This window comes from Dendrobates tinctorius, unplaced genomic scaffold (genome assembly GCF_039654945.1).
Source record: "Dendrobates tinctorius isolate UK_male_01 unplaced genomic scaffold, ASM3965494v1 ptg000062l, whole genome shotgun sequence".
Taxonomy (NCBI): Eukaryota; Metazoa; Chordata; class Amphibia; order Anura; family Dendrobatidae; genus Dendrobates; species Dendrobates tinctorius.
In genome coordinates this window covers 35,708,542-35,724,172 of record NW_027361730.1, presented here as the reverse complement: position 1 = coordinate 35,724,172, position 15,631 = coordinate 35,708,542, and the positions used below count along the sequence as shown (strand labels likewise).

At 45.2% G+C, this 15,631-nt stretch overlaps 1 protein-coding gene across 3 annotated transcripts in view; it reads right to left on the bottom strand.

The window, feature by feature from the left end:
• The window catches only part of ZNF609 (zinc finger protein 609), a 182,115-nt gene that overhangs the window by 39,752 nt on the left and 126,732 nt on the right, over positions 1–15,631 (bottom strand). For all 3 annotated transcript variants that reach the window (XM_073579524.1, XM_073579525.1, XM_073579523.1), the window contains exon 4: positions 240–327. In XM_073579524.1, coding sequence (XP_073435625.1) covers positions 240–327 — 88 coding nt within the window. The remainder of the gene's footprint in view (positions 1–239; positions 328–15,631) is intronic.

The window sequence follows — 15,631 nt, the reverse complement described above, 5'->3', positions numbered from 1 at the left end:
AGTTCTCGGGCCAGCTTTTCAAAATGTTTTCTCTGAAACGCCACAACATGTCAGAGTAAAACAAACATGTCACAAATAACGCAACCAGTATCTGATTTGTGACACGTTCCCTATAAGTAGGGCTGATTTACTGTAGCTGACAAAACACAGTTTCAGAGTAGCAGATTCTCTTTTCAAACTTCATTTGATCCTTTTAAAAACCAAGAAAACTGGTAATTTTTATACAGACACAAACTCACCTAGGTGGAGCCCAGTCGTGTCGAGTGCAATCTAAGAGGGTGCCTACATAAGTCTTGTTTCTCCAAGTCACATTAACAACTAACATGCCTGTGAAATAAAAAAAAAATATTACAAGCAAGTTGTAGAGCTTCAGGTAAGGACGCATTGGATGTTTCCTACAACATGGGTGAACATAGCAGTCCAAAGTTTTTCATTATGATTACTTTTTCCTTTTGTTCTTTTAACCATGGAATGGTAAAAATATGCGCTCTTTTCTGCTGTCACAATTGATTACTTCTCGTCGAGATAAGATACCACTCTCAGTAAGCAAAAAAGAGTGTATTCATAAACCCCACAATGTGTGCAGTCCATTCTCAGGAAAGAAGCTAGTATTTACATCTGGATTTTATAAGAAAACATTTTTCAACTTTTTGGATTTTATTTTTTTTGATAAGAGAAGAAATAGTCTAGCTTCACAAATAGATGATTTTTTTATTTAAGTGAAAGCCATACACAGGACATGAAAAGTCATGATGACGGGTGAATTTGAGTTAGTGTAACCATAATGCATTAGAAAGGTAGCTTAAGGTATTATATACCGTAGTTTTGCTCTGGTGATACCACCGGTTGAATAATTAATCAATGAATACACTTCAAAACAAAACAAACATGAAATACAAAACAAAACAAAGGTGACATATATGAAAAAATTTACATTAAAAGAGGAAGGAGTGAAATAAAAGTTATTTCTATTACTTCATGTTTGATTTTATCCTACTTATAAAGTGAAGCAGCGTTGATAGAACAGGTGGATTAATAATGTAACATGATTTTTTGTTTAAGGTTTAACCCCTCTGGTACCCTATTGCCAAGTTTGAAGGTCCACCATGCTTCCGTTTCTCAGTATGTGATCCAAATATCCTCACCCTGCATGTTTTTTTACTTTCTCTATCTAATATATAAAGCTCAAGTATGTGTATATATGTATGTCCGGGATTGGCATCCGCACCGTCGCAGCTACAGCCACAAAATTTGGCACAGTCACATGTCTGGACCCCGAGAGTGTCCTAGGCTATGTTGTGAGGCGAAATTTTAACCCCGCGCGTTCCAATTCACCAAACAATTTTGCCCTTATCTACATAATGGGGAAAGTGTGTGTATCAAGCCCCGCCCCTCATTACGATGTCATAATGGTTGCCATGGCGACGCTGATGTCATCATAGGTTGCAAGCCCCACCGCTCATTATGATGTCATAATGGTTGACTATGGGAAGGAGGATGTGTGATGGGTATATGGGCACTGGATGATGGGATGAAGGATATGTATGACAGGTATATGGGCACGGGACTATGGGATGGAGGATGTGTGATGGGTATATGGGCACTGGACTATGGGATGGAGGATATGCATGACGGGTATATGGGCACGGGACTATGGGATGGAGGATATGTATGATGGGTATATGGGCAGAAGGATGTATGATGGGTATATGGGCACTCGAATATGGGATGGCGAATATGTATGATGGGTATATGGGCATGGAACTATGGGATGGAGGATGTGTGATGGGTATATGGGCATGAGACTATGGGATGGAGGATATGTATGATGGGTATATGGGCACGGGCCTATGGGATGGTGGATATGTATGATGGGTATATGGGCACGGGACTATGGGATGGAGGATAATTATAATTTGGTATAACTAACCACAGTTAGTTACTATGCCCGGGGAGCGCCGGGCTCTTCAGCTAGTTGCACATATTTTAATTGTGTAAGTTAAACTACCATTATGGCTGTTAATGAAATGTCTGGAGGCCTGCGACATATTTCTGATACTGTTGCCATTTTTAATGTCATATAAATGTTCCTGTATTCTAGTCTGAACCTGTTTAGTGCTCCCAGCATATTTCAAAAAGCACACAGTGCATTCAATTATATCTATGACAAATGATGTTTTGCAATTAAGAATAATTTCCCCATTAAATCTTTTCTTTCCTTTGGAGCCCATGAAGTTGTCACACTTTCACACATAAGGACACATTTTACAACATTTGGATCCACATTTAACTCCGTCACCCCGAAGCCTGTTTTCACCTTCCTGACCGGGACAATTTCACAATTCTGATCACTGTCACTATATGTGGTTAAAACTGAAGAACGCTTCCATGGATCCCGGTGATTCTGACATTGCTTTTTTCGTGACATATTGTACTTTATGATAGTGATAAAATTTCTTTGATATGACTTGCATTTATTTTTGAAAAAAAAAATAAAAATGGAAATTTGGCGAATATGTTGAAAATTTCACAAATTTTCAAACTTTTATTTTATGCCCTTAAATCAGAGCGTAATATCGCACAAAATAGTTAATAACTAACATTTTCCACATGTCTACTTTACATCAGCACAATTTTGGAAACAATTTTTTTTGTTAGGAAGTTATAAGGGCTAAAAGATGACCAGCGATTTCTCATTTTTACAACAAAATTTGCAAAACCATACTTTTTTTTTTAGGGACCACCTCACATTTGAAGTGACTGTGAGGGGCCTATATGACAGAAAATACCCAAAAGTGACACAATTCTAAAAACTGCACCCATCAAGGTACTCAAAACTACATTCAATAAGTTTATTAACCCTTCGGTGCTTCACAGGAATTTTTGTAATGTGGAAGGAAAAAAATAATCATTTACCGTATTTTTCGGATTATAAGACACAAATTTTGAGGAGTAAAATAGGACATTTTTTTTAACCCCTTTCTGACCTTGGACACAATAGTACATCTAAGGTCAGATCCCCCGCTTTGATGAGGTCTCCGGGGTGAGCACGCATCAAAGCCGGGACATGTCAGCTGTTTTGAACTGCTGACATGTGCCCGCAATAGGCCCAGGTGGAATCGCGATCCACCCGCGCCTATTAACTAGTTAAATGCCGCTGTCAAAGACACTGAAAGCAGCATTTAACCAGCGCTTCCGGCCGCCGGGCTGGAAATACGCGCATCGCCGACCCCCGTCACGTGATGCATTGGCATAACAACTAGAGGTCTCCTAGAGACATCTATCGTTGTTGATGTCGGATTGCTATGAGCGTCACCCGGTGGTCGATGCTCATAGCAATGCTGTAGTTCAGCTACATACAGGCGATCTGCTCATCGCCTCTATGTAGCAGAGCCAATCAGGCTATGGCAGCTTCTAGCCTCTTATGGAGGCTATTGAATCATGCCAAAATGGGTAAAAATGGCACCAGAATTTATCCCACAATTTTGGCTGAATGTAGACATACCTCATGTGGCTGTACAGTACTACTTTGCCATACGGAGTGACTCGGTAGGGACAGAGTGCTTTTTGCCTCTTGGAGCGCAGATTCTCCTAGACTAGTTTGCGTAGATTCCATATAAAGAGCCCCTAAGTGCACAAAAAGCAGAATCCCCCCTCAAGTGACCATATTTTGGAAATTATAACCCTTTGGAAATTTATCTACAGATGTAGAGATGATTTTGACTTCATGGGTGACTTCCAGAAACAAGCAGTAGTGGATGTTGCCGAGTGAAAATTGCAAACTGCCGTTGTAGTGACCAGTACACTATAGTGACCAGTACATTATGCCCATTATTGCCAGGTCATGCTTCTGGAGACACGCACCTGTAAACTTGGCGGGCTCTCATCACTACAGAAATGCCAAACATGTTGGCGCTAAATGTTCTTTAGGCATGCTGGGGCTCAGAAGGGAGGGGGGCATTTGGATTTGGGAGTGGAGAATTTGCTGAATTTCTTTCGAGGAGAGAGGAGCCAATGATGATGAACTTGAGTGGGGACTTGTGGATTGAGTTGAAGCTTTTATTGGGAACATTTTACATAACGTTTGGGATCACATTACGCTGACCACTTACTTTGGGGTTTCCATCTAAATCTCTCAGTGATGTGACAGATGAACCCCCCCCCCCCCACAGATTGATCCATTCACTCTAATGATGCAGCAAATTTCCTCTGGACTCCTTCTGCCCTCTTCAGTGGTGTCCTTTTCAGAAGTGTACAAAACTGTAGCCGATGGCACTTTTATGCAATCTTAAAAAAGACGGAAGCCGCCGGATCGCAGGTCAGACTGCGTCCACAGTGCCTCCAATCTGCCTCATTATAGGGAATCTCTCGCTGGGGGTTCTGACTGAATCACAAATTTCAGAGGTTTACAAGCAAATCCTGATGTAAGCGCTCAGTGCAGAGCATGGGATAAATGTGCACCGAGCCTTACTGCGATCTTTGGGAGGCAGAATGTCAGAAACATCGCACTGAACTTGCTCACTGAGCCAGTGCACGTGTCCTGAGTAAAGTAAACTGTGCTCAAAGATACCTGTGGAGCGGGCAGCAGCCGAGTAGATGCGTACTTCAGAGCGGCAGGACCTGAAGCACGTGACTGCTAGGGGCGTGGCCTAAACTCCAGAGAGCTAGGAGCTGCAAGAGAACTCCTAGCAGGGTAACTGCGAGACAGAGTTACCAAGGGGCATAGACAGGGAGGATAGTCAGGACGTAGCCAATGTGTCATACACAGAGATGGCTGCAAGGTTCAAGAGGGGCGAGCAGAGAGTAGTCAGATCACAGGCAATGAGTCATACACAGAGAGGATAGCACAGTACAGAATCAACAGGCAAACTCACAACGGGAAACAGAACCGGGTCAGAACCATATAAACAAGCTATAACAACGAACAGGCACAGGCAGACAGAGGTCAGCACACTCGGCCAAAGGCAAAAGTATAACTGGCAGGGATTGGAGCTTCCCAGGGGTTTAAGAAGCTCTCCCAGAACCAGAAAGAGGCCACAATCATTAACCCCAGGTGTGCAGGTCAAAACCTGCACTGAGCTCCAGACATTAACCCCTGACGTGCAGCTCAAAAACCTGCACTGGGATCAAGACACAGAATGAAAAAAAATCAACAGCATGTGAACAATTGGTTTTATTTTTTACGCCGTTCTTCATGCGTTCATGTGGTATAAGTGATTAGGTGACTTTAGTCTTCGGGTCGGTGCGATTACAGCGATATCAGATTTATATTGGGTTGTTATGTTTTTGGCTGCTGTCACACACTAAAAGACGCTTTTTATTGTGAAAACTAGTTTTTGCATCACCATATTTTGAGAGCTATAATATTTTTATATTTCAGCCAACACAGCCATGTGAGGGCTTGTTTTTTGCGGGACGACCTGCCATTTTTATTGGTACTATTTTCTGGCACAAGACATTTTTTGATAGCTTTCTATTCTGATTTTTGGGAGACAGAATGAACAAAAGACAGCAATTTTTTTAAAAACTTTTTTTTACAATGTCCAATGATGGGACATTACTATATTACATCAGATCGCCGATCTGACACTGCACTGCAGAGTAAAGCCCCCATCACACATAGCGACCGGCCCCCCCTGCCGGTATCGCTGATCGTTGTTGGAATGCCCTGGACATTTCTTTGATCGCTGGTCTCCCACTGGCCAGCACGCATCGCTGCGTGTGACAGGCGGGAGACCAGCGATCAGCGTGCTGGTAACTAAGGTAAACATCGGGTTTCTAAGCAGCGCGCTGATGCAGGGAGCTGGTAACCAAGGTACACATCAGGTTTCTAAGTGACGCGCGCTGCTTAGAAACCCGATGTGTACCTTAGTTACCAGCTCCCTGCATCAGGCGCTGGTAACTAACGTGCACAGCTACGCCGGGCGCTCGGCGTCCCTGGTGCTGATCGCTGGTGAAGCTGTCTGTTTGACAGCTCACCAGCGATCATGTAGCGACTCACCAGCGATCCTGACAAGTTGATATAGTTGTCGGGATCGCTGGTGTGTGACAGGGCCCTAACAGATCAGGATCTGACCGGCAGGGAAGGAGACATGCCGGTACCTGCTCCCAGCAAGCGCTCACGAGCCACCTTCCCTGCAGAACCCGGAAGGACCCCGCGGCCATCTTGGTGCCGGGGGTCTTCATGGAGACCATCAGGACAATGCAATTGCATTGCGTTGTCCTAATGGAAGCGCGCAGGGAGCCCCATCCCAGCGCAATGCTCCTCTATTCTGCCGTCACTACTGACAGCGGCATCAGAGGGGTTAAATGCCTGCGATCGGTGCTAACACTGACTGTGGGCATTGCTGCTGGTGTCTGTCATAGGCTAGGTTCACATTTGCGGCTGGGCGAGCTGCAGACGTCCTCCGTGAAGCTCCGCCCACGGCCGCGCCTCCTCCGGTCAGCGCCGCATACTTCTGCATGCGGCCTGCGTACCCTATCTTTAGCATTGGGTACACAGGTCGTGCCGCAGTATGCAGATGCCTCCGCATGCGTCCTTTTGACGATGCGACGAAAAAAACAAATTCAAACATGGTGCATTTGACGTGGGTCGTCGCATCGTCAAAACGATGCGTGCGGAGGCATCCGCATACCGCAGCACGACCTTCATACCCAATGCTAAAGATAGGGTACACAGGCCGCATGCAGAAGTATGCGGCCGTGGGCGGAGCTTCAAAGGACGTCCGCAGCCCTCCGCAGCTCGCCCATCCGCAAATGTGAACCTAGCCATATACAGCTGACACCCGCACGCGATAGTCGCGGCGCTCCGCGTGAGGCCGCGCAATCACAGCGCCATACATATACTTCCTTTTGCGAGAACGCACCCCTCGCAGAGCAGTATATATACGGCGCATGTCGGGAAGGGGTTAATTGACAGCCAATTGTTGGTATTAACCTCTTCACGACATTGCCATTTTCCATTTTTGCCCCCCTTTCCAGAGCCATAACATTTTTATTTTTCCATCAATATGGCCGTATGAGGGATTGCTTTTTGGTGGGCGAGTTGTACCTTTGAATGACACACTATTGATTTTACCATATAGTTTACTGGAAAATGTGTGGTGAGATTTGGAAAAAAAAACAACATGCAATTTCACAATGTTTTTTCTTTTTTTTACCATGTTCACTAAATGCTAAAACTTCCTGTCGTCATGATTCTCCAGGTCAGTTCCAGTACACAGATATCTAACATGTACAGGTTATTTTTCTATTTAAGTAGTGGACAACTAAATCTAAAGTTCGTAAGAAAAGTTAAAAAAAATGGCACCATTTACTGAGACCCATAGCGTCTCCATTTTTCAGAAGGCTTATTTTTTTTTCAAGCCGAGCTGCCGTTTTGATACCATTTTCAAATAATCTGCCTCTTTTTATTGAAACATCCCATTGTGACACCCTCACCTATAAAACCATGGTTTCTGTTTTTCCAAGAAATTGCAGGATTACCAGGCAAAGAGAATATGTGTCAACATCAGACAGGATTTATGTGACCCATCGTGCATAATTGGATTTATTCATGCTAAGATTGGGTACTTCAATTTTTGCGTCATTTAATACTGTGTTCATAATTACCTTTTGAGTTCATTTAACGTTATCAGTGCTAGTTGTTCAAAAAAATGGAGTGACTTGAAGGCATTATTCTGTACACTAGTGGAAGCGCATACTACATTGCTGGTGATGTCCTGTGCGTTGTAAAAATGCTTTTGTTCCGTAGAATGCCGCTAACAAATTTATTCACATCACAAATGGAAAAGAACTCAAAATCGCAAGTTGGAACAAAGTCCATACCTAGGCACATCTTCTCTGCCACCCCTGAATCTGTGGGAGGGGGCTCTACCCCAATACCCATAGGTGGCAGAAGGATTGGTGACCAATTATTAAGCTGACACCGACTCATACATTTTAGTCTATATTTGCAGTTACAGACTTTTAAACTGGCTGAAGGAAAGCCAAAAAATTAAAATCTTTTTAAGAATATTCTTTCCCAAAGAATTCTGGAATGTTAAGAGTTGGAAGGGACCTCCAGGGTCATCGTGTCCAACCCCACCGGATCAATGTAGGATTCACTAAACCATCTCAGACAGATGTCTGTCCAGCCTCTGTTTGAAGATTTCCATTGAAGGGGAACTCACCTCTCTTGGCAGCCTGTTCCACTCATTGATCATTGAGTGTTTGTTTGTGGGCTATGAAGATCCTATGAAGATTTTAAATGTGGCCACCTTCTTTCCAGAAGATGACTGTATGTTATTCATCAGCTAAAACAATCGCTTATTGTTAATTTCCCAAAACTAATGACAGGCTGGGCATTTCAATCAGATTTAGCACCCATTCCGACATCTGTTTTTCTGACGTCCTAGTTTCAGCAGTGATTTTGTTCAGTTTCATCTGAGCGTCACCAGTTTGGTCTGAGTTTTAGTAGTTTTTCTTGGAAGAGAAAAGAAAAAAAGTTTTTTTTTTCTGCGTGGATTCGTGACAAAAGCTGAAGCAAATGACCATGATGGCAGCAAAGTGAAAGAGAAACCTGAAGTGTGATGCACACGTTGAATATTTTTGATTTGCAGATTTGGTGTAGAAAACAATCTGTAGTATCTGTGCTTTGCTCTGAGTTTTTCACCCATGGAATGAACTGAAAAAACCGCAGGGCATATACGCACCAAAAATGCGACATTTTTGAGGCTGCATTTTCCTGCCAAGAGATGCAGGAATGGTGCAGAAATTTCTGCTATCAAATACACAACGCATGCACATACCCTTAGACCAATATGTATGGCCTCCTTATTTATTATGCTTTGCTTATATAGCGCCATCTTATTCCACAGCGCTTTACATACATGTCATCGCTGTGCCCAATGGGGCTCACTATCTAGATTCCCTATCAGTATGTCTTTGGAATGTGGGAGGAAACTGGAGAACCTGGACGAAACCCACGCAAACACGGGGAGAACATACAAACTCCTTGCAGATGTTGTCCTTGGTGGGATTTGAACCCAGGACCCCTGCGCTGCAAGGCTGTCCAACCTTAAAGCACATCTGTCACCACATTTCACAGTGCAAATGGCAAATATTATGAAATAGATCTCTTAAACTTGATAAAAATAGAATACTTGGCGTACTTTGAAAATCCATGTCAGAACGGCTGTATAATCCGCCTAGGAAAGTGTAAACTCATGAGTGCCTCAGAGTCCCTCCTCTCTGCTGTTGCTGATACTTTACACTGCTCAGTACAAGCTGCAGCTGTCAGACAGGCTGAGTGAGCAGAGGCTGAATACATTTTGACCCATGAGCTTTCTCTCTCTCAAGCTGGACTCATGAAATGTTTATTTTAATATAAAGATACTACAACCATTATTGGAGATTTTTAAAGCCAATATATGAGTCTGATCAGGTCCAAGAGATTATTTAATATAGTACACAGCTTATACTGTGAAATCTGATGACTGATCTGCTTGAAGTTATAAAGAGTAGGCTGCCGAGAATGCAGCAGCCTGAATCTACTTGGTAAAAGAAAAAACAGGCTTAAAAAACGAGAGTACAGAGAGCAATGTACGGCCTTGGCCGTCAGTCTTGTGACCCAAACTCAATAGTGTCACTTAAGTCTATGAGGCTGCTATGGTCAGGAGAGACCCGATGCCAGTCTGTACGCCTCTCCAAGTTAGGACCGTGACATATGGATGGGTGTACGTGGCCTTAGTCTGAGTCTTCTTCATCCTTTCATATATTTCTTTTTTGTGCCGTTAGATAACATAGCATTGCCTGTAAAGGCAATCTGCCAGATCCCCTAACACTGTTAAACTTGACCCCAATAATTTTAGACCCGTAATTTGGCTATAAAATAACATGCACGTTTGTATGAAGCAATAAACACATTTGGGCAAAATCAAATGAAACACGACCGCTGGTCACATGCTTCTTCACGCCGCCATACAAGCGGCACCTACGAGAGAAAGTGGCCGACCCCTTTATGGTCACGCCACAAGGTGATGTCAAACCATGGTTTATCCTCACAATCACCAAAAAAGTCACTACCCCCCCCCCCCCAAATGCAGTATTTTGCTAAGAATCTGTGATCATCAAAACAAAAACCTGTGATTTGACTTTAAAGAGTAGGGCCTCTTTCACACATCAGGTTTTCGCCGTCAGGCGCGATCCGGCGCTTTTGACAGAAACCGGATCCGGCGAAATGCAATGCCGGATCCGATTTCCCCCCCATTGACTTGCATTTGCGCCGGATGGCCATGCGTTTCATCCGGTTTTCGCCGGATCCAGCAATGTGTCGCGATCCGGCGTCTGGAAAAAACGGCTACTGTAACGTTTTTTGTCTCCGGCGAAAAAGCCGGACACGCCGGATCCGGCGCGTCCGGCTTTTTCACACAATGAAAGCCTATGAGCGCCGCAATGCGCCTGATCCGGCGAAAGCCGGATCCGGTGGCCGGATCCGTTTTTTTTGGTCTGAGCATGCTCAGTAGCTCTGCCCACAAGACATATATAAAAGCAAGACAGTGGGACCCACAGCCACACCCAACATGCCACCCAAGAAAGCAACCAAGCGCAGCAGGAGAAGGCAGGAGACCACTGCAGCACCATCAGCACCACCACCCCCCCAAATGGAGCAGCAAATGGAACATGCTGAGGAGGGGAGGCCAGCAGCAGATGAGAGACGGTAATTATCAAATCCCCCATTCCTCCAAACTAGGGCTATTGAATATCAAGATATTCATTGGCCCTTTGTTTCTCTTTATTCAACAGCCGCCCAATAGATGCAGCAGCAGCAGCGGCAGCAGCTGGAACACCACCCACAGGCATGGAGTGTGGCCACCAGGAAGACAGCACATCATCTTCTGGGAGCCCTCCCTCGCATCGTCAGCGTTTGACGGTAAGTTTTTATTTCCAAAATCCATCATCTCTGTAATATATGTCTATTCATTGCCTTTTATTTCAAAACAGGATTCACAAGATGAAGAGGAGCTCCCAGAAGAAGGAAGGGGTGGACAGACACCTGGAGTGGGCTCACAATTGGTAAGTTTTTTGCATCAAACGCAGAAACACAACATCACACTACACACAACACATAGAAAACAATGTTCTGCAGACCACACACAGCAAACAAATGCCTACATCCAAAGACATAACATTTTTTGTTTTCTTCTCTAGTCTTCCCAATCTGGTGCTCGGCCAAGAGGTCCTCGCAGTGCCTCCCAGGGTCGTCGGCGACAGCAACGCGGCGGTCACCAGCGTGTAAGTATAAATATTTTTGCTTTGTTTTTTTGCACTTTTTATTTCATTTCTTTTGTGGAGGCTAATTATGTTATTTTTGTCTTTTTCTTTAACAGCCTTCACAGCGTGCTACCGACTCTGACGGTGAGGATGGAGGACTCGATGTGGACCACCTCATTGATCTCGTCAGAGAAAGGGAGCCGCTCTGGAATATGGCTGACCGCCGCCACGCTGACCTTATCGTTACCCGACGACTCTGGGAGGAAATCTGTTCGCTCCTTGTGGGCCGCTGGGAGGACCTCGATGTTCGGGCCCAGATTAAAGAGCGTAAGTATATACAGCACCAGTTGCTTGATGTAAACCAGTGTTTCCCGAACTCCAGTCCTCGTGGTCCCCACGGATCATGTGTTCAGGATTTCTATTTACTATGGAAATCCTGAAAACATGACCCCTGGGGACCATGAGGACTGGAGTTTGGGAAACACTGATGTTGTATACTAACCACTTTGTCCTTTCTCGTTTCAGGGAACAGAATTGTGAATCGGTGGCGGTCTGTGAGGGATCGTTTCAAGAAGGAGTTCAATAAAGAGATGCGGGCCCCGAGTGGATCTGGAGGACGCAGGAGCAAGTACAAGTACGCAGAAGCCCTGTCGTTCCTCCGGGAAACAATGGTCACTAGAAGGTAAATATTACACACCACATGTGAAAAAAAATGTTAGATGTAAATTTTTTTTTCAGCCAGGGCCATACCATGTCAGTATTTTAATTGTTTTTTTTTCTCTTTATTCCACAGCACGGTGAGCAGCACTCGGGAGCCTGCACGATTGGACCCTTCTGAGGCGATCCCTGAGGGGACCGGCACCGAGGGACACTTCGACCGCCCCGGTACATCTGCACCTTCCCAGCCTTCCCACACATTCGACCCATCTGTCCCATCCACCAGCACAGGAGCATCGTGGCCGCCTACATTACATTAAGCTGCTGGTGAGGAGATCGCTTTCCCTTTACCCCACCCTTCTGCCCCTGCCACCTCTAGTACACCTGCGGGTACTGGGCGGCAGCGGCAGAGGGGTCAGGAAAAGACTTATGCGCCAGAGTTCTTGCATCTGAATGCATCTTTCCAGAACTGTCTAAAAGTCTTGTCAGAGCAAATCTCCGCAGGCTATCAGCAGATCAACTCCAGCATTCTGGAGGTGAAGACACTTCTGCAAACCATGCATTCAGAAGCAAGATCTTCGCCAAACCACACCTTTTTCAGGTCTGTTGTGGAGCGCATGGAAACGCTCTCTCCTGCCCAGCAGATGCATGTAATGCATTCATGCCACGCTGCTCTCCAGCAAGTTACCTCCCAACCTCCTCCTCCCACCACAGTAGTTCCTCCACCTGCACCCCCTCCAGCCACTTTCCATCCTCCCCCTCCTATTACATCTACACCCCCTCCAGCCACTTTCCATCCTCCCCCTCCTATTACATCTACACCCCCTCCAGCCACTTTCCATCCTCCCCCTCCTATTACATACCATCCACCTCCCCAGCACCAGCAACCTCCCCAGCACCAGCAACCTCCCCAGCACCAGCAACCTCCCCAGCACCAGCAACCTCCCCAGCACCAGCAACCTCCCCAGTACCAGCAACCTCCCCAGTACCAGCAACCTCCCCAGTACCTGCAAACTCCCCAGTACCAGCAACCTCCCCAGTACCAGACATCTCCCCACTTCCAGCAACCTGCCCCGTACCAGACATCTCCCCACTTCCAGCAACCTGCCCCGTACCAGACATCTCCCCACTTCCAGCAACCTGCCCCGTACCAGACATCTCCCCACTTCCAGCAACCTGCCCCGTACCAGACATCTCCCCACTTCCAGCAACCTGCCCCGTACCAAACTCCTTCCCCATACAACTTGCCATCAACATCATCTGCTCCTACAGTCCCTGCCCAACCCTCCACTCCACCACCCACCACCTCTTCTGCTTCCCACATGTCCACCCATTCTGTAGTTTTTTCCACACTTTCACCTCTAACTGTTCCTTCCCCACCACGATCACAGTCCTCTCTCCACACTCCCAGTGTCGAAGTGTCCCGCAGCCCCTCCAGCAGTATTTCCACCACACACTACACAGATTTATAATGTGTGTATCTAAATAAAAATGACCAGTTTTATGGTTTCAAAGCTTTATTAAACAAGTTTATTAAAATTTTAAAAAAGTTTACTAAAAAAAACATTTTTCAATAAAAGTTAAATTATTTTACACTGGTTGTCTGTCACTTCTTTCTGCGGCGAAAAAGGTTAAATACAGGGTATTTAAAAGGTGAAATGGTATTCAAAACTAGGTATATAACTGTGGGTAAATTTTAGCTTTTTGCCACAGTTGTGTTCCTGGTTGTGTTTGAAGCAAAGTATTTCACCTAAAAAGTTGTGTTTATTGTTGGTGATTTCCTAACAATGTACACAACTTTTGTTAAAAGGTGAAATACTTAGCATAAAACACAACCAGGTACACACCTGTGGCCTAAAGCTAAAAATAGTAAGACCATGACAAGATAGCCAACTTTGGTTGGCAAAGGTATATACTGTTGGTCCAGAAGGTACACAAGTTTGGTTAGGGCACAAATCTTTCACACTCTGTCATCCTGCCAGTGTACTCTGCCTTGAGGTGACAAAGTATAGTGCAAAATTGTCCCTCATTACTGAAACCGTCACAGAACTTCTAGTGGTAATGTCATGGTAATCTTGCAAGGTGGTTTCTTCAGAGGTGTCCTCAATGGAAATGGGTTCCTTGCAGATAACAAAATTGTGGAGTACCACGCACGCTTTGATCACCTCGTCCACAGTTTCTGTCTTGAGGTTGATCGCAGTCAATAGGACCCGCCATTTGGCTGTCAGAATACCAAAGGTACATTCAACCATTCTTCTTGCTCTTGTGAGGCGGTAATTAAAAATGCGTTTTGGTCTTGTCAATCCTCTGCTAGAGTACGGTTTCAAAAGGTGTTCTGACAGCTGGAAGGCTTCATCCCCTACACAGACAAATGGCATAGGTGGACCAGATGTTTGCGGCAGCGGTCTAGGTGGTGGGAACTGGAAGGTGTTTCCATACAGTTTACGCCCCATGGCAGACAGTTTGAAAACTTGAGAGTCATTGGAGCGGCCATAGGCCCCAATATCAACCGCAATAAATTTGTATTCCGCGTCAGCGATGGCCATGAGGACAATTGAAAAATATTTCTTGTAATTGAAATATTCCGATCCCGATCCAGCTGGCTTTACAATGCGGATATGTTTCCCGTCCACAGCGCCCAAGCAGTTTGGAAACTGACATATCTGTTGAAACTTGTCAGCAATTTCAATCCACCTCTCTGTTGTGGGCTCTGGTAAAAACTCTTCAGCTAAGGAGTCCCACAGTGCACGGCATGTGTACTTCACAATTCCAGAAATGGTGGAAATCCCGAGTCTGTACTGGAAATGCAGTGACGAAAGGGATTCTCCAGTTGCAAGAAATCTGTGGGGAATTAAAAAACAATAAATTAGTTTTAAATCACAGCATTACATACCAAAACTGACCTATAACACTTGGAGATACAAACTACCACCAACAAGATTGCAGTGAAAGTGTGCTCTGATGCGAGCATATCCAATAAATGTGGCTTACCTTAAAGTCACCATCAGACGCTCTGCGGGTGAAACAGAGAAGCGGCAATAGGTGTCCGCTTTTCTTATGAGGTGTGCAATGCGCTCTACCAAGTAATCAAAATTCTCCATTTTCATCCTAACATATCCAAAAAATTTATCCGGGTTTCGTCGAAGGTCCATGCAGAGTGTAGAATAGACCCCACGCGTCATTCTCTTGGCTGTGATGGGGTGGATCCACAAACGTAGTCTACGATGCCTGATGCGCTGCTGTCTCGCTCTCTCCTTCTCCAGAACAATCACCCTCAAACGATTCGCCTCCGCTATAAAATCCGCCAAATTCTTCAAAATATTTCCAATGACAACATCGATCTTCGCCAGTAACTTGCTCTTCTCTCCAACCTGCACTTTCTCCTCTACAACCTGTCAAAGAAGGGCTGTAGGAACATGCTATATATAGTTTTCCAGTAGCCAATCCCGTTCGGAAGGCCACAAGGGTCAATTTTAAAAACCGGATCCGGCGTAATCCGTTGAAAAACGGATAGAAAAACGGATGAACCGGATGAGACGGATCCGGTTTTGTCTGTCAAGAACAAGACGGATCCGGCAGAAAACCGGATCTGTCACATCCGGTTTTACGAAACATTTGCCGGATCCGGCGTTCCGGCACGACGCCGGATCGCGCCTGACGCCGAAAACCTGATGTGTGAAAGTAGCCTAAAGTGGCCGTTCTAGGCAAAATAAGCTCGGGC